At 39.8% G+C, this 21,088-nt stretch overlaps 2 protein-coding genes across 5 annotated transcripts in view; one reads left to right on the top strand and one right to left on the bottom strand.

Annotated features, from left to right (window-relative positions):
- Nucleotides 1-9,970, bottom strand: part of LOC131678730 (zinc finger protein 91-like) — a 32,936-nt gene extending 22,966 nt beyond the window's left edge. Inside the window, exon 1 of one of the 4 annotated variants that reach the window (XM_058959012.1) lies at nucleotides 9,888-9,970. The gene's annotated coding sequence lies outside the window, so the exon portion shown is untranslated. Of the gene's footprint in view, nucleotides 1-9,297 lie in introns of all 4 variants that reach the window. The other 3 variants (XM_058959009.1, XM_058959010.1, XM_058959013.1) reach the window with 3 other exon arrangements.
- A 3,310-nt stretch (nucleotides 9,971-13,280) lies between these two features.
- LOC131678731 (peptidyl-prolyl cis-trans isomerase sig-7) lies at nucleotides 13,281-15,531 on the top strand. Its single transcript, XM_058959014.1, has one exon. The coding sequence runs from the start codon at nucleotides 13,443-13,445 to the stop codon at nucleotides 15,369-15,371; it is 1,929 nt and encodes a 642-aa protein (XP_058814997.1). The 5' UTR covers nucleotides 13,281-13,442; the 3' UTR covers nucleotides 15,372-15,531.
- The last annotated feature ends 5,557 nt before the right edge of the window (nucleotides 15,532-21,088 follow it).

The following is a 21,088-nucleotide window of genomic DNA, read 5'->3' as shown; positions in this document are numbered from 1 at the left end:
TAGGTATGAAACTGATATGGTACTTGGGATGTCAGAATCTTGTTGGAGTACAAATGCCGCACCATTGACTGGAAGCAAGGTGTCAATTTTCAGAAAATAAAATTCCCGATTTCCGGGTTTTTCCAGATCTTGTATATTTTCTAGGGTTTTCGAACAACCCTATTAATACATTTTTTATTGTGTATCGATTTGGTTCATAAAAGAAATCATCTCTTTTCAGCTATAAAACAAGTTTGATTTGATAGCATCTTCTCTTCCAATAAATACACTTATAGCTTTCTGTTTGAGGAAATTGCACAGGAGAATTGTAGGGCTAGTGCTACGAGACTATAATACTGAGAATCTTTCCTGGTGGGGCTCGAACATACAACGACTAACTTATGAAACAAGCGCCTTTTCATGACATTCCCTTACATGATGTTGAATTTCAATAGACGAAAAGTTATTACGGAGCGATGGATGACAGATATAATAGAACGATCCATCTCTCAAGCAGTCTGGGTTAGACAATTTATGGGAACATGATGATCGTCAATTTCTAATTGGCAAAGCGATGCTTGCTTTGCCCAACGGAAAACTCCGTAATATGCCAAATATTAATTTGTAAAATAGGACTTGAAATTTGGGAAATTGTTAGAGTCTCATAGAAACACGAGGAATCGGATACAGGGCCGATTTTGTCAGCTAGCAGATCTAGCTCCTGCCACTCTTCAAATGTTTCCCTAAAGCCAAAGGGGTAACTTTTGTAGCCAAGGACATGAACCCCCTCTACGCACCGGAACTAAGGCCCATCGAAAAATACTATGCAATTATTATGTACCATTAGGTACTACGGAAGCATCCCAAGAAGGTCAAAGCTGAGGAAGAAGACATGAAAAAAAAGTTGGTGTTGCGTACAGTAGAAGCTGCAACCAGATGTTGTATAGAACCTAACGAGTGGAGTTAAGCGAAAGGTGCGAGCGTACGGTTATACTATACACGTTGAAAGAAATCAATATGCTAAAAGCTTACTAATGGGTTATGTTTTATTGTCTGAGATTATGAAAAGGATTGATCCCTTTAGGAAATTTTCTACAGTGTCCGTGATGCAGTTTGATGTGCGACACCCTTTTTTAATGAAAAACTGAAAATGCAAGTGTGGCAACACTGGCAACTGGATGGATGAGGGCGGTCCAGTTAAAAAATGACCAATCAGCGAATCACGACTGTAGTACGCATACGCGCGACCAGACAACGGTCAGTCGGTTTTTCTCATCATTCATCATCGCTGTGTTACCAGCCAGCATCAGAAAAAAGCAGAGCAAAATCTTTCGTACCATGGCCCGAATCAGACAGTCCACAAGTTCACCGGATGGAAAGCTCCCAGAAAGCAATTAGCAATGAAGACCGTCTGCGAAAGTGCCCTCGCTACCGACAAGGAACTTTCGCGCTATGGAAATTCACCACTATCCTAAGCCAACAGAGCTACTAATCCGCAGGCTGCCCTTCCAGAGTCTAGTTGGTGAGAATGCGCAGGACTTCAAAATCGCTCTATGCCTTCTGAGCTTCAAGAAGACAGCAAGACCTACCTGGTCGTTTGTTCTAGGATACAAAATAGCGCGCCATTCATGTCAAGCTAGCTGCCGAAAAGCGTCAAACTGATTCGTCGAATCCGCCGTTAGCGGACATAAATTATATCTCCCACAATAAAATAAACCAATGTGGTCCTTTTCAGGACCAATAATTTATATTACCAGAATTTTTAACTGTAAGTTTCATTTTACATGGCACTACGAAACAAATTCCAAAACTGTTCAGACTTCTCTTCTGCCGACTTTTAATTTCTCAAAAGTTTCTTAGGTGTGCGTGTGTGTTGTTTTGAAGGATGTCGTAGTTTAATTAAGATAAGATACGCCAACGAAGGAGAGAAAAAAATATCAAATCAATACTCTTCATGCGAATACAATGGTCGCCCTGAAAAGAAAAGGTTTGGTTTTTCTCTCAGCCTCGTTTCACCTGCCAACAAAGAAAAACCAAATTCTTTTTGGTCTTCACCATCCTCACCATCCTAGGAAATGGTCATTCGTTCATATCTTCGTCATTTTGAATGGTAAACCGTAGCTGACGGGGAATATAGTCCTAGTCTTTTCCTTTTTACGGACTACGTTTCCTGCCAGCTCCAAAATTTCGCGGTTGAAATATTCCATTACAGCTGACTAAGCCGCTAGCTAGACACTAGATCCAAAAAATGACACATAACTTATGTGTGCAGTAACTGACTGATCGAGACTGATGTCCCGGTTATATGCACGTGTGCATAAATACAGGGGTTGAATGACTTGAATTATTAAATTATTAATATGACTTAAATTATCACAGTCAGTCCACGGAGCCGGATGAATCCTAGTAATTACCTTCCCTCCCGATGTTGAAACGTAGAGCTATCCACCAAGGTTGACTAGTAGAAATCGACTAAAATCAAGCCAATATTCTTTCTGTTCAAGATTTTCGGCTCGGTGCATGAGATTAGCGCTAACCTATCATGAACTGGCTTCCGTCGGGTGTATCAAAATCCAGTTTTTCGTCGTGTAAGCTACTTTTTAACCATCAGAAATAAGTACAACTGCCTTTGCTAGTAGCAGATAACGAAACAAACAGATTCTTCCACCAGTCGTGCACAAGGCACATCTCACAAATATTTCCTTTTCGATATGGTACATCTCTTTGAGGAGATGCTCCGTTCGCTCTAAACAGCTCAACACGGATGATGATGAAACAAATGTAGTGGACCTATATATAATACTTTTCATTATTTAAGTGTTCGATTGTTGAACCATATTGACGGTTCTGACCGAGATGAGCGAATAATTTACACCAGTTTCCGAGTAATTTTCGGAAGATTTTTCAAAACAGTTTTTCGTTACTAATATTTGTCATACGCACTTCAAAATTGAATACAACATTGTTTAACATATTTTCAACAAAATGGCCAAAAATTTATTTAAACCATGCAGTATAGCAAAAGATGTAACCCTTACACGAAGTTTTCTTCGGAAATTTTGAAAAGTAGCCCCTATATTGAAAGGTATGTTGTTAGTCACGACAAAAAAATGTGTTTAGGAAAACTTTCGAAAGCAACACTCTGATTGGTTGCCACTAGGCATTTTTTACACATAAATGAATTTTGTTTGAGTAAGATTTGACTTCATTTGGTTTGCGAGCTAGACGCAATAGCTGTCTATTTTATGTTCGGCGAGCGAAGCAACAAGGAGTGTACACACAGAAAAAAATGTTGGTAAAAATAAGAGTTTTCATTCGTAGCGAAAACCCAGTAAAGTTCAGCCGGAAATGAACTGGAATTCTGGCTGGTTCTAGTTCGTATTCCGGCTCCAGTGACACAACCGATTCTAACTAGAATCGATTGTGTCACTGGAGCCGGAATACGAACTGGAACCAGCCAGAATTCCGGTTCATTTTCGGCTGAGCTCAACTGGGAAACAACCAACGCATAATCTTAGTTTTGAAAATAAAACTTTTATTTTGATTACTACTCGGCGTCTTGGCATGTATAAACAGAGAGAATGGGGAGAGAGGCTAATAATGAAAATCAGTCAAAACGGCAACACTCCCTTTATGATAATTTCAACACTCAAAGAGAATAGTGAAAGAGACGCAGAGTGAAAATCAGTCAAAACGGCAACACTCCCTTTACGATGATTTCAACACTAGAATTTGGCAACCGTTTCCAAAGGCAGCACTTTAAATGACTCCTATTATATTTTGAAAACAAACCTTTTGTCGATCGTTGGATTTGTTTATCAAACGATGTGCATTTTGAAACAAAGAGATGAAATAATTCTAAAGCTTGTTTTTACTCATACATAGACTCTAGAATGCACCTTACAATCACGATTGCACTAAATTCTGAAGAAAATTCAAATTTCTTTTTTGATAGATTTACAATACTTATCTCCTCCAACTCAGGCATGAGTAATGTTTATTTACATTGCACGATTGGTCTGCTCAATAAGGTATTTTTGGCTTCACACTATTCGTCTCTTTCCCTATTCTCTTTGTCAACACTAACATTTTGGCAACTGCTTCCAGAGGCAGCACTTTAAACTCCTATTATATTTTGAAAACAAACCGTATGGTGATTGTCGGATTTGTTTCGCAAATGATGTACATTTCGAAATTTTAGTTTCTTTTCCGATGAATGTTTATTTAATTTGGTCGATTGGTCAGGAATTTTTGGCTATTCTCTCTATTTTCACTGTGTTCAAAAAGATGCTGGCAAGCGACAGGATAGCCCATTGAAACTTTATTCTAGGCTACTTGCCGTTTGCGGATGCTTGAGAAGTCCAAGAAGAGGAAGAGGAACAACCAACGTGCGCGAAGGAGAAGCATGCCAACCGTGCATTGAGTGAGACTATTGTGCACTGATACTAAACGCGAGAAGAATTGAGCTCCAGAACCGTGCCCAATGCTTTCGAAAAACGTCTTACACCTTTCAAAACAACACTGTAGCATACCGATCAACGCTTTAACCGGCCACTTCAAACTCAATAATTGTTATCTTATTGCGCACTGAGTCATTTTCATGTGGGCTTTGTGAATTCAACTAGGTGTCGAAAACACCTTCCAAACCCCCTGGAAAACGCTGCTCGACAACCAGATCTAGCCAACCAAGCTCAACAAATTCCGCTAGGTCCACAATGCCGCCAGAAAAGCGATCCACTAGCAGCAATCCACCCTGAATCACCCACTGACGAGATATGGCGTAGGATTAACGCACTTAGCACGAGCAGACGGAACAATGGATTCTCCTTCGAAATCAAACGAATCGCAACAACCAAACCCCCCTCCCCCACCCACCAGAGATTGCCGACGAGCTCCGACATCACTTCTCCTCTCTATCAGCAACCGCATACATTTCCCTCTGAAATTTCAAATCGCACTCGAAGCCACTCCACCCGACTCAACCCAGGAATGGAATCAACCCATCACCGGGTCAGAGTTCGCCACCGCCCTCGGCCAAGGACGTGGGAAATCCACCGGCATGGACGATGTAGGCGACCCACTCCTAAAAAAAACCTACTACCCCAAGACAACAAAGCACTCCTCCATTCCCAAAAAAGACGCAAGGAACCCAAACACCCAAAGACTTCTGTCCTATGAACCTCCTGCCCTGAAAGGGGAAAACGCACGAAAGGATGGTCAACCAACGACTCAACGCCATCCTCGAACAACGTCAGTTGCTGGACAGCAGGCAGCACGCCTTTCGGAAGATTAAGGGCTATTATTAGCGCACCGGAGCCTACTTGGTATCCCTGGAAGAAATCCTAGAATAACTAAAATAGTCTACATGCTGACGACAACGCACTCAACATAGACAAACCATAGACTGCCGTCTGGCGAGAAGGAGTGCTTCGGCAGCTCGACCGCTGGGGAATCCTAGGTAACCTCGGCCCATTCATCCAACGTTTTCTGTAAATCGGTGGCAGCGAGTCAGAGCTCTACACCGAGGAGAACGCACTGCTACCTGTGCAAATCCCTGTTCCACAATCGCATCTACTAGGGCGTAGAAAGCGACGGGCTATGCAACGAAGGGATCCATCCGGACCACCTCCAAGCTGGATGCTCAGTATCCCGGTTGATAGCGTTCGCGGTAAAGCCGACCTACCCCCCTTCCGATGGACAATCGCCCTAGTAACCTTGTCGTGCAAATGAGTTAATTACGGCGTAAGAGATACAGGGTCACTCTGGATATTTACCAACTTCCCGCACCTAATTTACATAAGCATGCTATATGCAGCCCAACTGTTGGAGGTCTATGATCTGTGCGATATATCCCCGCCGACAACGAAACGCATTTGGCTGACTAACTGCCATCCCGGTTGTAAGTGGTGTGAGAAAAGCTCTGTTATATATAAGTTCATTGCATTAGAGAAACCCGTACAATAAAGACGAAAACGATTCTTTCCTTCTTTCACGACACGCGTGGTTCTTGTTCTTTCGGTGCCTTTCCGGATCGCATTGGACTGTCCGCTGGGTAACCTGCTGTGGTACTTCATGATTATCGCACACCAACTAGCTAGTTTTAGTTTTCCTTATTACTCCATCTGCAGGCAAGATAGTATATAGTAATGAAATCTTAGAAAGCGGTACAAATGTAACCGCATATCTGTGAACGCTTACGGGGCTGAGCTAGAATTGTAGGCAAAAATCCGAATCGTGATCAGATACGTCAGTCTTGAAGAGGCCACACCAAATATATAAGTGAACAAATAGGAAATGCGCCCTTCTAAGGCCATAGGAAATCTACGCCATAAAATAGAATAGGAAAAAAAACGTTAGGACTAAAAGGTGTAAATTTTCCGACATATGAATCGCGCGGGAAATACGTAGCTTTAAGATAACTGTTGTAAATATTTTTCGAAAAAACTAGGTTTCAAAGTTTATAAAACCAGTCGTGCTCAAAAAAACTCCACTAGGAATCGAGGATCAACGGTAGCAGCAGCCATCGAGAAGCAAGTTCATCGTGTACCAGAAGAACAGCAGAGTTGCTTTGTCAGTCTTCCCCTCGTCATCGAAACCACGTTGACCACGTATCCTCTGGAAACCTTTCTCCCCTCGTCGTAGCAGCGGGTATTATTCGCCCCTAGAACGCCGAGGCACCACACATCGATACATCTTAATCCCAAGCCATCCGAGCAGGAGGAATTCCAGAAGTCGCGTTCGCAGCATACCACCAACTCGTCGAACGTCGTTTCTCGAAACACACTCGCATATACACGACGGCTCCAAAACGACAATTAAGACGCGATTAAGGTTAACGGCTTCCGGATAGTCTTCCGTCTCTCCTCCCAATCATCGGGCTTCTCTGCAGAAGTCGCCGCTATGGCCCTAGCCCTAACTATGAAACCCACAACTATAGCCACAGTCATCTGCTCAGACTCCCTCTACGTACTCCTAGCGTTGGAATTTGAGAAATGCTGGCACCCTTTCGTTTAAGCTATTGAACTACTCTACGATCCTCTCACTACTACTACTACTACTACTCTACTCATCCTTATCCTATCCCCCTAGATCCCTGGGCACTGAAACATGCCCAAGGCAACCAATCCAGAAGGACTCAGATTAACGGATATCATTCGGGAATTCTCCCATAAACTACCGGTAACCTTACCTCCCAAGACCATTTCCACAAAATCTAAGGGATCCCCAAAAAAATTTAATGACCGCGGCGACTGGGAGGAACGGAAGGTACTTTCCCGACTGTGTACAGGGCATACCTCCAATGCACACAAATCGCCCAACCCCCAGAATGCTCCAAATGTGAGATGACACACACAGTCGAAGACATACTCGCAAACTACCGGTAGCTCGAGGACACGATCTAACACACTCCATCAGGAACAAACTCTCTAACGATCCAGTCAGGGAGGTAGTCCTGTTAACCTTCATGAAAAACGCATGCCTCTACGGAAGACACCTGAAAGCTGCACCACCTGGGACCACCATCGATGCCACATCGTCGGCGTTGTGGAGATTGCCCACGGTCCAACACAACTCCACCGATACTACACGGTATATACCATATTTGCGAAATAATATGTTCTACAATATTTATGTGTAAATAAAGCACGAACTTTTGGCGGTATTATTTTTTAAGAAATGGATCAGAGAAGGCTATAGAAAATCTACATTTTAAATGCGAAAAGATAGCGCATCAGTGTCTTCGAGAACGAGTTGTGGAGGAGAAAAAATAAATTCTGCTGAAGAAATCTTCTCTTTTACCTATTATCGACAATTTATGATAAGTTTCCTATGACAAACACCTTAAATTTAAGCTTTAAAGCCTAATATTTTTGTTTTTGATTTCTCGCGATTACAATGTTCAGAAAAAAAATTGTGACAAAAAAACACAACTTTGCTAATAAAGCCAAATCGCCGTGGTTGGTTTGAAAAGAATTTTGACAGATTTTGTGTTTATTTTACCCTGATTGGTTGAACGGATTCATATGCCCTAAATTACAAGAATATACACTGAATTGCAATGACTGGTGAGGCATAACGATCCTCAAAACCACCTATAAGGGATAATTCATAAATTACGTAACGCAAAAATTGTCCAAAATTGACTCCCCCTCCCTCCATGTAGCAAATTGTCACAAATTTCTTTATCCCCCCTTCCCCTATTACGTAACAAATTCTTCGAAAAAAAAATTGTTCTTCAGTAAAACATGTTACGTAACGACCTAGCTTACTACCCCTCCCCCATATGTGACCACATGTCACCACTTCTCGTACCTCCTCCCCCCCCCCCCCCTAAACGCTTTACGTAATTTATGAATGGCCCCTAAGGCGCTCTCCCGTGTTCTGTTTAGCAGGCGGCGTCCAGTGACTGAATCTTTTGTCTGAAGCGGACTTCGATAACGACGATCAACGATGAAATCCAAGTAAAATTTTAGGAATACAATTTTCGAACTGTGTTGTGGATTACAAAGCGACGTAAAATTCAGTGAAACGACACCACCCGACATGACAAAATTATGGAACAAAATAGCCAGAGATATTCGACGGTTGATTGAATGAAGCAGGGTGCTCAAAGGTGCGATACGATGATCTGATGTTCAAATAAACAACCATCATCAGCAGATCTCAGACACTTCGCGAACAACATCGACATCATTGGCGTTGATCGCAGAGCAATGGAAGAGATATTTGTACCCTTTAAAAACGGATGCTGCGAACATTTGGCTAACTATAAACTTTCGGGACCATGAGAAACATTGGTGAACTTGATTAATCCATTTATGATTTTGTTAATTGAAGCGATATTCTGTAAGTTATTTCGTTACTTAGTACACAGTTTTAACATTAAAACAATACCATGATCTCCCACGCATTGGTCACAAAATATAAACCTGAATACTTGGCCGCCCTAAACATATCACTAATATTAATAAAACCGGTTTGTCCCACAACCCTTTCTGTTGCACATTTGCAACCATTTAACACGATTAAAGAAAAGTGCATCTGCACAATGCAGCTGCTATCTTGTTTCGGCCACGAAATAAATACTCTATGTTAGCATGGAACTCAACTCCGCAACACCGATGATCCTTCGTCACCACCCGAAAATAATAAGAGGTGTTAACTTTCACCCCAATTCCTCATCATCGCTCGACGGTTAAAGAAGCGATAGCCATCGAGGTCTCTGGTGCAACTCCTCACCAAAGTAGACTCAGTGGGGCAGCTGTACTACAGCTGCTGCTGCTGCATGAGTTGAGCTGATTTCGAGAGCACTTTTACCTTGTCCTCTTTTTTGTTGATTGGGTCGTGCCACACCGCTCGACCGTCGTCGCTGTCGCTACCCCGCTGGTGGATGCGGTGATGATATTACAACGGACCGTTGAAGGTTCGCCCCAGCACAGAACTAGATTCTACTTTTCGGTCCACCTACTGTTTTTGCTTGTCTGTCTCGCACACACACACACTTGCACAGGCAATCGATCATGAAATTCGGTCACCAACTCTTGAGCCCAATTTGTTTGAACTGGACCTCTTCTCACAACAAACTACTCACAAGCACATTTTTTTTTCTTGAATCACAACCTTTCCACTGATGGACTCATTTTATGCTGGCCTTCACGTCAAGCTCCCGTGTAACTTACTTTTTCGAGGTCGACTACGAACGCGATTCAGCACACGGGAAAATCCTTGAAACTTGACTTCACTTGCGAAGTAGGGTACGTTTTGCTGGTTGATACACACGCGGCGACAGGCAACGATGCCCTAGAAAAGCACACGCCAGTAAAGCAGATTCGGAGCAGCGACAGTGGCCTTTATTTACTATCAACAATGAAAAAAGTAGAATATTGCCGATAAAAACCTTAACGCACCTATACTCCGTTTGCGGAGAGCTCAAAAACCTTTCTGATAGCAAAAATGTGCAGTGGAAGCGAAACAAACGCCAAAGTCGCGACGGTAAGCCACGAGGGGCTCATCAGCACTAGTTGTTACACAATTTCTGGATAGGGTGACGAGAAAAGGTTGTTGGGTGACAAAATGATTAATCAGGAGTACAACATTGTGATAGGATCAAATAATTGGGCCATAAAATCAAAAATAACATTCGTCTTATTTCATAAACCGATAGAGCTCATCTTTCTAAACATAACAATATAAATGTTAACCTTTAAAACTTCAAAATGATGTTTAAATGTTTTTTTTAATAAATTGTAAACACATACTCGTTTGACACTACCGGTCTTCCTGGACAGTGAATTTAGCCACATGGGTTAGAATTTTTGGTAGTTATCCCAGCAAAAGGATAGGGATCAAGTTAGTTTAGTGGAAGGTGTGATCGTGAAAATTCAATTTAATAAAATAATTTTTATTTGTTATTTTGCGTACACACCGACACTGAAAAAAATCCAAACGTTAATTCTATTTGCTTCAAACCGCTTAAAATTCATATGAAGAAGAAATGCTATTGTTATCTCGCGCACACATATCTTCTATGTGTCAACTGTATAAACTATGTATGAACACACATAAGTTATATGTGCATATTGTTATAGAATGGGGTTTTATGTGCCCAATAGTTATGAAATGTGAATGTAAGATTAATATTTCTTGTAAATACACACATTAGGTTTATGTGCCAGCAAATAGTGTCTATATGCCTCCGTTAATTGCAAAAAACTATGTGTAAAATCAATAGGCATAACGTTTACTTTTTTTTGAGTGGAGGGGAACGACACTCCTCGATTTGTTGATGAAATGAACATAAAATGTATATTTCTGAACGGATTGATAAAGATTTACATTAGTTAGTTCGAAATTGATTCGAATTTTCAACATTGCCAAAAAATAGTTTCAAATGGCCGAAGATGGTTTGAAATGTGTCATGAAAAACAAAATGAAATGCTCGAAATTCACGTTTTGACAGCTTCAGTGCTCGATGAAACCAAAACAAAACATTTCCAGCAGCATAACTGCATGACCAAATCAAAACAAAAACATAAATTTTGTTGCCAGAATTGTTGAAAGATTCAAACATTGAGTATACAGAGTTGCCAGTTCCATCAAAATCGTCGAAATTCGAGCAAAATTTGCTTGAGATTTGATAGATTTTTTTGTAATTTCTGCGATTTTTCTTAACAATGCTCGATTTGTTAGAAAATTGTCAAAATTTTCTAAAATTACCGGAAAAAGTACGAATTCATGTAAAACTGAACGGAATAAAACAATCATTCTGAAGTGACGTTCCCCTCGGTACACACAGAAAAAAAAATATTGGTAAAAGTAAGAGTGTTCCGCTCTTAGCAAAAAACAACCAACGCCAAATATTAGGTTGAAAGTAAAACTTTTAAATTAATCAAGAATAATAATCAAAGTAAAAGTTTTCCTTTTAAGCAAATGAAGAATAATACTCAAAACAAAAGTTTTATTTTTAAACTAAGAGTATACGTTGGTTGTTTTTTGCTAAGAGTGAAACACTCTTATTTTTACCAACATTTTTTTTCTGTGTGTACAAAAAAGTGAAAAAAAAGTTTTATTTCATATCTTTAACATCAGCTGCATCGGAAATAATCAAAAACAGCATATGGCTTAATGACCCAATTGGCTCACGATTGTCTTCTCTTCTCTTTTAGCGTTTTTGCTTGACCCCGAAACTGAGTCAGGTTCTAACTCAAACCGCTGTCAGTTCGTATAGCAGTTGGGGTTAGAACCTGACTCGGTTTCGCTTCAAGCAAAAAGGACATTGGACTTCTGTACACAAAAATGACAGTTTTCCTGAAGTGTGGAAACCCAACCGCGGGAACCATCACGAGATTTTAAAACTCTACGCACAGAAACCCGGTTGGGAACAATTCAACACAAATTGTTTCCGACGGGGAAAATAGTATTTTTATAAGGTTTGCAATTCGTTGGAAGTTTGATACTGTTTGTATTTTTAAGAAGCAGCATAGTTTTTGGTTTGACAGTTTAGAGAGATCTCGGCGAAATCCCGTGACCCATTTCCCGAACTGTAAACTAGTCTTTAGTGTCTGGGTTCTCAATCGAAAACGACATTAATAACCAGCCCCGTGAAAACTGTTCGTTGCCTGAAGCTGCCACCAAATGCCAGTAGCGCTAGCTACGCTTCAAATGTTCAAGGTCTGTAAAACTTGGATTCAAAACAAGTAATTATTAACAATATATGATCACGCTTTCTCTTGCATCGCTACTTCTCCACAAAATCCGAACGCTTTTATCACCTGAGTACCAGTTAAGCACATCAAAATGAAGTTTATTTGCATTCGATAAGTTTCAGGTCGAGTTAACAACACTACTTAGCGAGAGTTAAAACATGTTATAATAATGCAATATTAATTCGTCAAAAGGGCGAAAGTGTTTTTTGTAAACAAACTTGTTTCGCTCATTAGTCTGCTGCAGAGTGGAATTTCACGAAAAATATGCGTTAATGTAAATTTTTACCCTTCGTAGAAGTAATTTCAATTGTTTTCTGCTTTGAAATTATAGTAAATTAAGAGAAACAATCAAAATAAAAGTTTGTTTACAAATCTTATTCGCCCTTTTGCAAATTTAATGTTGAATTAGCAAAGAGAAAAATGTCATCAAGATACCCGAATAGAAATGTACAGTAGCAAAACCAAGATTTTCACTGTGACAGTACAGTAATTTTACAATAATTTACAGTAAGTTTTAGTGTTATGCTACATACAAAAACAATAAACTTAAATGTTGTGACAGTAAATTTCAATGTAAAATCGACTTTTACAGTAAAAAAGGGGGGTGGTTATGTATCTTAACATTAAAAAAATCGATTTTTTTCCATGCATTTTTTCTCGAAAACAGTAAAATTTAATGGGAATTTACTGTATCAGTTTTTTTGCTGAACTGTAAAATTTATTGTTTCATGAAATTTTATTGTGAATCTACTGCAAGTACTCTGCATCGAACAATGTTGAAACAGTGATAACTATAATATTTATTGTTTTATGATTATTTGTAGGGTGGATGCTATTGTAAAATTCTATCCGGGTAGCGTTAAAACACGTTTTAACTCGTAGTGTGAACGTAGCATAAAGCGCGTTCGCTGTCATTTTTGGCAACTAGCCAAGCCAGGAAGCCAGCTTATGTTGGTTTCACTCATTTTTCAAAGAACTGTCAAAACATTCACCCTCTTGTTTAATAACCGAATTTCAACTTTTTATTTGTACTGCAAATACACGAACCCCTCGCCGACATTGTAATTTTATCTTCTTTACCGATGGCAAATGGCGTGTCTTATTCTGTTGACGTTTGCATAGTTTGACAGTGAAGCAAAACGAACGGAAAAATCAATTTTACTGCGAAGTTTTCATATTTAACGTAAATTTTCGAAAACAATAATATAACATCAAGTGCCCAAATTGGTTGCGGTGGTGGAGGTGGTGCATCGCAAAATGTCGGTGGTGATTGAAACGACTATCGGAGATGTTACCGTGGATCTATTTCTAACGGAGCGTCCTCGTGCGGCATTAAACTTTCTGAAACTGTGCAAGCTTAAGTACTACAACTTTAACCTGTTTCACACGATCCAGCATGGATTTATCGCACAGACCGGCGATCCGGGCGGTTCCGGCGAAGGCGGCTCGTCCATATGGGGCGTTTTGGAGGGAAAGCATAAGCGCTATTTCGAAGGAGAGGCTGTCCCGAAAATCAAGCATACGGAACCAGGTCTCTTATCGATGGTATGTGCTGGTGAGGGTCTAATCGGGTCTCAGTTTTTCTTCACCTTGGGGCCGGATCTAATCTCGCTGGATGGCGGTGGGCATGTCGTGATTGGTGAAGTAACGGAAGGGCATGAGGTATTGAGGAAGCTGAACGAAGTTATTTGCGACGAGAAGCATCGACCGTATCAGGATGTGCGGATTACTCACACAGTCGTTCTGGAGGATCCGTTCGATGACCCGAGAGGTTTCAAAGAACCTAGCCGTTCGCCATCGCCATCTGCAGAACGTTTGGTTGGTGGCAGAATTGCTGCAGATGAGGATATTGACGATACCGATGGGAAGACGGCTGAAGAGGTCGCAGAAATGTTAGCTGAAAGAGAAGCGAAGGCACGGGCCACTATTCTGGAAATAGTCGGTGACATTCCCGACGTAGATGTTGCTCCACCGGAGAACGTGTTGTTTGTTTGTAAATTGAATCCAGTTACGACGGACGATGATTTGCAGATTATTTTTAGTCGGTTCGGAAAGATTAAAGGTTGCGAAGTGATTCGGGACAAAGTCAGCGGAGATTCACTGCAGTATGCATTTATTGAGTTTGAGGAGCAGAAGTCCTGTGAGGATGCCTATTTCAAAATGGATAACGTTTTGATTGATGATCGTAGAATTCATGTCGACTTTTCGCAGTCCGTTTCCAAAGTTCGTTGGAAAGGAAAAGGCAAAGGGATCGAATATTTGGACGGAAGCGACAAAAAATCCTTTAGGGATATCGAGTATAAGAATGTACGAAGAGATCGAAAACGTGCACCAAGTCGATTGAGGAAGTCCAAAAGTTCCGGATCATCCAGCAGATCTCGGTCTCGTAGTGTAAAACGCCGGCTAAGTCCAAAAGGACTTAAGGGCGGGGGACGTAGAAGGCGATCTCCTTGGCGAAGAGGTTCCGGTGGAGGAGGAGGTGGCGGTGGTGGAGGACGCCGAAATCGAGACAAACGAGTTCGTCTTTCGGAATCAAATTCAGGGTATCACGATGAACATAATGGTCGAGACATTCGCGTTGTTCAAGGCATGGTGGATTACAAGAACCGCCCATATCCACCAACTTACATAAAACGTAACGCCCCAAAGGTAGAGTCTGGTCCGAGTCGCTCCGGTCCACGTGATCGTCGCTCCCGTTCACCCATTCGAAACCGACCACAGCGTCGTTCAAGATCGAACGAGCGACGGCGTACTTCGCGTTCCCGATCTCGAAGTCCTAACCTCCGGAGAAGGTCTGCATCGTCCGATCGTTACCAGCGTCGAGATCGTAACCGCCGCCGAAATTCTCGTAGTCCGCTGGAATTGCATTCACTAAGACGCAAATCTGTTAGCCGCTCGCCGGATCGCAAACCTTCCAAAAGTGGTCGCTCATACTCTACGGAACGACGTGTCGATCGTAGTCGCAATCGCCGGGACTCAAGTCCGCCAAATCGCCGCAACCTGGCCCCTCCCAGATTTAAGGACGACAAACACAAATCGTCGGATCGGTATTCGGATGACGATCGGTCCAAGCAAAAGAAAAAGAGTAGCAAGAAAAAATCGAGGAAACACAGTGACAGTGATTCCGATTCGGGCTCCGATGATGGCGGAAAACATAAACGGAAGAAGAGTAAGAAAAGGAAGTGAACAAACTGGTTAAGTATTTTCGAGTGTTTCAACGATGCATTCGGCTTTTGGATTGGGCATACTTATTTGAAGGGACATTATAATTACTATGTTATATCGTAAAATACTTCTCTTGAATTCTATGTAATGAAGATAATTATGGAAAGTACCTCGACTGCGACCACGTGTTTCACTCATTCATCACTAGACTTATGTTCTTTTCTTTCTATTAAACCTTTTCCAGCTTAAGACTCGTCAGTCATTTCTGGTTCAAAGTCCCTAGCCCTGCTCTTTGCCTGAGTTCGATTATGGGTAGTAACGTTGGTTCCGCACGTGTTCGAACCATGTCGTTAACGATTTAGGTCAAGCATTCTTGTCCGTTTGACGAGGTAAGTGTGTTGTTGCACGGTTTGATGATCCGAAAAAAAAACAATTTCTGACTTTCCTATACTAATTGCTGAAAATTACCTAAACACACTGGATCGTCAAGGACTCGCATGGGATTAGACACACGTGGTGAAGGTGCGATCCTTACCGTAAAGCGTGAAGCTTCAACGCGTTCGAGTTCCGAGCCAGTTCGTGGTGGCACCCTCCGGGTTTGCGCTAGCCTGACTTTAGGTCAATGGTACGAATAATCCAAAATGGTTCGATTCGAGCAAGTCTACGCGTTCGAGTTGGAACAATTCGCGGGGTTGAATTGTCGCAGCAAGTTCGTTGTGTCCGAAGCACGAGCACGAGAGTGATTTTGGTTCCAACAGGCAAGTAAGTATAAGATTGTTTTTATGTCTGTAACGAATGTTACGGAAAATTTTAAGCAAAATATACGAGAAAAGCAAAAACGTATTTTTAATCGGTGGTTAAGCTCAGAGTCGTTAAATATATTTTTAATTTACCAAAATCGGAAGAAAATGTCGAAAGAACGACGCTACTTTACATACCTTCTGAACCTTGCAAAAACTAAGATGAAACAACGGCATGCGTGTAAGTTCCAAATCATTGTAGGTATTGTATTTCGCTTTGGCTGAGTATCGAAAACATCATTCATGATATTATTATTATTATTTATTGGGCTTTAACCGCAGCGGGTTATTCGTCGTAAGAAGGAAGAAAAGTACATTGCATTTTACAGAGTTTGGTTTACCTTCCTTGAATTCAGTTGGTTATTCAGTTGGTTGTTGAGGTGGTTGAGGTTAAGCTCCGGAATGAAATCGCCTAGTCAGAGCCGCCGGAGAGCCTCCCCACCACCCAATCGGTGGTTTGTTGAGGGGCCTCCCCAGCTGCCGGTTCGGATGTAGGCTCGCCGAGCAGTTGTGTTTGGTGGATGGTGTGAGGTCAGTCCATTCGCGGTCTGCCTTAGATGGTTGCATTGCCACACTGAGCGAAATCGCTACATTCATATTATATGATATTCATATAATTCAGCGGTATTGGAATGTCCAATGATTGCGACATTAGACTCTTAATGGAATATCAAACTTATATGGTTATCATGTTGCAAGTTGCATTCCTCTCAAATTCAATTCTATCAGATTTCCATATAACATTTAAATTCCAGTGTCAGACCCAAATCTATCAGCGCATTATATAATAACTATCTGATAACTATCATATTGAAAACATTATAGGTGGTCCAGTGAAATATATGTGACACTATGTTAAATGTATATGGAATGTTTAACGTGTTAAAGCATATGATGGTTTAATATTACTTATTTAGATAGAAAGCTTTTTCCGCGTAATAATTATATGAATCTCCAATGATTGTTTTCGGATGTGCTCCAAAATTATGGTGTTCATAGTATTCCGATGAGACGATTATTTTTCGTAATGAAAATAATACAGCCATTATTTGCCTTGTAATGAAAGAACTATAATCTAAATAGACGATAAAACATTTAATGTTTGTTTATTCAGAACATATTTGTATATTATTACTAAGGTGCCAATGATAAGGTAAAACTTTTGATTGAAGGATTTTGATATTGCAATTTTTTGAGGCTCTAAAGCTTTTGCGGATTACTCGTCTTGAAAATTCAACAATTAGGTACAGCTTACTAGATTAGGATTGTCGCTTGTAATGCCGTTTGTCTATCTCTTTCATTCTTGCAGAGCGCTCATTAGTTTGACAGTTATATACCATGGTATATAACCGTCAACGTAATGGACGCGCTACAAGAGTGTGAGTGAAAATGGTACTACAAGCGACAATTCTAATCTATAGTGTTCTGTTTCTATTATTCAAAGTGATAATTTTTTTGGCATCCTATTATCTGAACGGAAATAATTTTGTTTTTTCTGAACACTGCTAAATCAAATGGTAGTTGGTCCCACAAATCATATGAGAAATATAAGCCGACACCTCTAGTTCATTCACAAGAGTTTTCTAGTTTCCATAGTATGAAAAATCAGTTCTATAAGTGAAAACTTAAAATTTTAAAACTGGAATTTACTCTCCCCAGCAGCAGTTTTAGAAAGTGTTCTTTTTAGTATGAATCTGTGCTGCTCTATTTATCTAAACGTGTTTAAAATTAGGTAACAAATATAACGGAGCCCGAATAAAAATGTACAGTAACATAACCATGATTTTCACTGTGACAGTGCAGTAATTTTACAATAATTTACAGTAAGTTTTAGTGTTATGCTACAATACAAAAACAATAAACTTTAACGTTTTTACAGTAAATTTCAATGTAAAATAGACTTTTACAGTGAAAAAGGGGGGTGGTTATGTATCTTAACATTAAAAAAATCAATTTTTCTCCATGTATTTTTTTCTCGAAAACAGTTAAATTTAATGTGAATGCACTGTATCAGTTTTTTGCTGAACAGCGAAATTTAATGTTACATGAAATTTTATTGTAAATCTACTGTGAGAACTTTGCATCCAACAATATGTAAACAGTAATAACTATAATATTTATTGTTTTATGATCGTTGTAGGGTAAATGCTATTGTAAAATTCTATCCGGACGGTGTACACCAATTGAAACGGGGACGGGCATAGCGTAGTTGGAAAATGCCTTGTACCTGGGTTCGATTCCCAACCCCGCACATAGGATTAGAGATTTTTCCAAAAAGAAATTTCTCTAACTCGAAAAGAGGCGATTGACCTTAGGTCAAAACCTCTATTAGTGATGTCTGATTTTTGCAAATAATCGATTATCCATTAATCGAATAATTGTTGAGAGCTTGTTTAATTCGTTCGATTAATCGACCAAGATAATCGATTAAAATCAATAATCAATTACTTAGTAAATCTTAGTTTGGCGACCAAAAAAAAGGTCACTGCACGGAAACGAAAAACTACCTAAAATTGAGTTCCTTTGACTCAATCTCGTGGTATCGTGGGGGAACTTAAAATTAGGTAAACCGTGTTGAAGGTAGTTTCCATTCAACCACGGCAAAAATTACAACTCATTGATAGGTTTTTTATACTCAAATTTAAGTTGAATTTACCTAATTTTGAGTTCACCCCAAACAACTCAAAAATACCTTCCTCCACGGAAGACCTCGACTGAGTCGAATCTCTCTTTTCGTTTTTGACAACACTAATAAGTGCGAAAGCGACGCACAACTCAAAAGTAAGTTAAAAGAACTTATTCTGCAGGTTGTTTTATTTAACCGTGTGGACACGTTTTGAAAAATTTGGACAAGCTTTGTCATATTTCTTGTTCTACGACTTTCATTTTCAACGCACACCCTTCATTAATTATGCTCTCGATTAATTGATAGCAGCTACTCGATTTGCACGATTATACCGAAAGCTTGTAATCGATTATTGATTTTTCGATTATTTTAGAAATTAATCGATTGTTTGCGTTAATCGAGTAAAAAAAGGTATCACTAACCTCTACAATAAAAAGAAATTAAATTGTAGAACAAAACTGTTGAAAATTATAAAACTGGGGAAATATTTTTTTCAGTTCTAGTTCCCCAATGAAACACGTATATAAAAATAAAACGCTGTAGGACATGAGCTAAGGTCATTGTTTTAATTTCAAACTGGATCCAGTTTAATTCTAAAATTATTAACTCTCTAGTGCCCAATTTTTTTGGCTTTAAAAAACTTTTGGAGGTGGTTTCGTGATGAGAAAAACGAAAATAATGTTGAAAATTCTTGAAAGTAATGGATTTTTCATTAAATCCTTAAAATTAGTAGGCCGCCTAGAGGCGCATAAAAGAGCGGACTGTTAGCTGCATTACAGAATTTTAAATATGTGACGCGGGAATCTCGCCAATTTACGACTATACGCACAATAATGCCACCTGGCCTTTTTTGATGATAAAGCATTGATCGCGTGAGATGTTTTTTGAATAAAACTGCAAATCAACCGATACTTGTTATTATTTTTCAGCCTGCTCCTGCATTTTAATTTCGGCGCACACTTTGTATTCAAAAGCTTAATTTTCGAAATTCTTCAGGAGAAATTTCGAAGCAAACAAACAAAAAAAAAGTTTGCTTGTGGTTATATGTGGTTACATATACGGCCAAGGAAAGTTGTTTTCGCGCGCTATCGAAAAATCTAGTTATTCGTAGAATAGCTTTGAACTCGCCCTAAATAACAAAAATGCTGAAACTTAAAAACTTTTCCTAGGGTAATGAACCTATTTTCGCCCTAATCATGTAAAACCGTTGGTTAGAGCGGCGTTAACCATCTTTGTTCAACGTATTGGTACAAATGGCGATTTTTGATATAATAATGGTTCATAAGAAGAAAGCAAAGATATTGGTGCCAATTCTTACGCATTACATCAATTTATTCCGAGTAATTAATGAAATGGTGAGGCACCCTTCCTAATACGACTAAAGTACCGAAGAAACAATTTGGAAACAACTGTAAGACTATTTACTGAATAAATGCCTAATAAAAGCAACCTATGCTGAATAAACAGTATTGCTGAACTATGTTATGAACACTAGTTTTATCAGTAAATTAAAACACTGTTATTCAAAATCATTAAATGTGTTGAAATATCGGTAAAATAAACGTGCCTATGGCTAGTTGTAGCACGGCTATTCAAATTGTATGTTATACCTGAACAATATGCTGAATAAATGTTTTTCTACCTGCTTTAGGTACCTCAATACAAATGCTATTAAATTGCTGATAAGACTCTGAAAAAATGTTAGTCCAATCAATCAAAAATATACTGTTCAGCGTGCTATTTTTTCTGAACTACATACTGAATTAAACTGCATTCAGCAGAACTGATTACTTCTGTTCAATTGATACGTGCTGAATAACATGCTGAAAATTGTCATATGCACTTTGTAAACATTGCCAGCGATACTCTGGCTCGTATTAAAAATCGAAAAATCGCTTGATGTTTTTGTAAAAGGAATTCTACCCAGTATAGCTCAGCCGGACAATGAGCCAGAATTCTAGCTGATTCCAGTTAGTATTCCGACACCTGTGACACAACCGATGATTCGAATTAGAATCGTTCATTACCGGAACCGGAATACTAACTAGAACCAGCCATCAGCCTCATTTTCGGCTGAACTTACTGAGTAGATTCGCAGTCTTGTTTCAGGACCAGTATGAGTGAACCTGAACTGTAAAAGTGTTATCATGCAAATGATGTCAACTTACCCTCATTCTCAAATAGGTGGTTTAAATCAATGCTCGCTAGTTTGCGGCGCGCTTTGGTCTTCACCTTCTTTGTAGGTGGGATCAGCTGTACATCTGATGTATCGGTAGTGTGACCCGCCTGCCTCAGTTTCAGCTTCGTCAAAG

The sequence above is a fragment of the Topomyia yanbarensis genome, chromosome 2, assembly GCF_030247195.1.
Source record: "Topomyia yanbarensis strain Yona2022 chromosome 2, ASM3024719v1, whole genome shotgun sequence".
Taxonomy (NCBI): Eukaryota; Metazoa; Arthropoda; class Insecta; order Diptera; family Culicidae; genus Topomyia; species Topomyia yanbarensis.
This window is presented reverse-complemented; position numbering and strand designations above follow the sequence as displayed.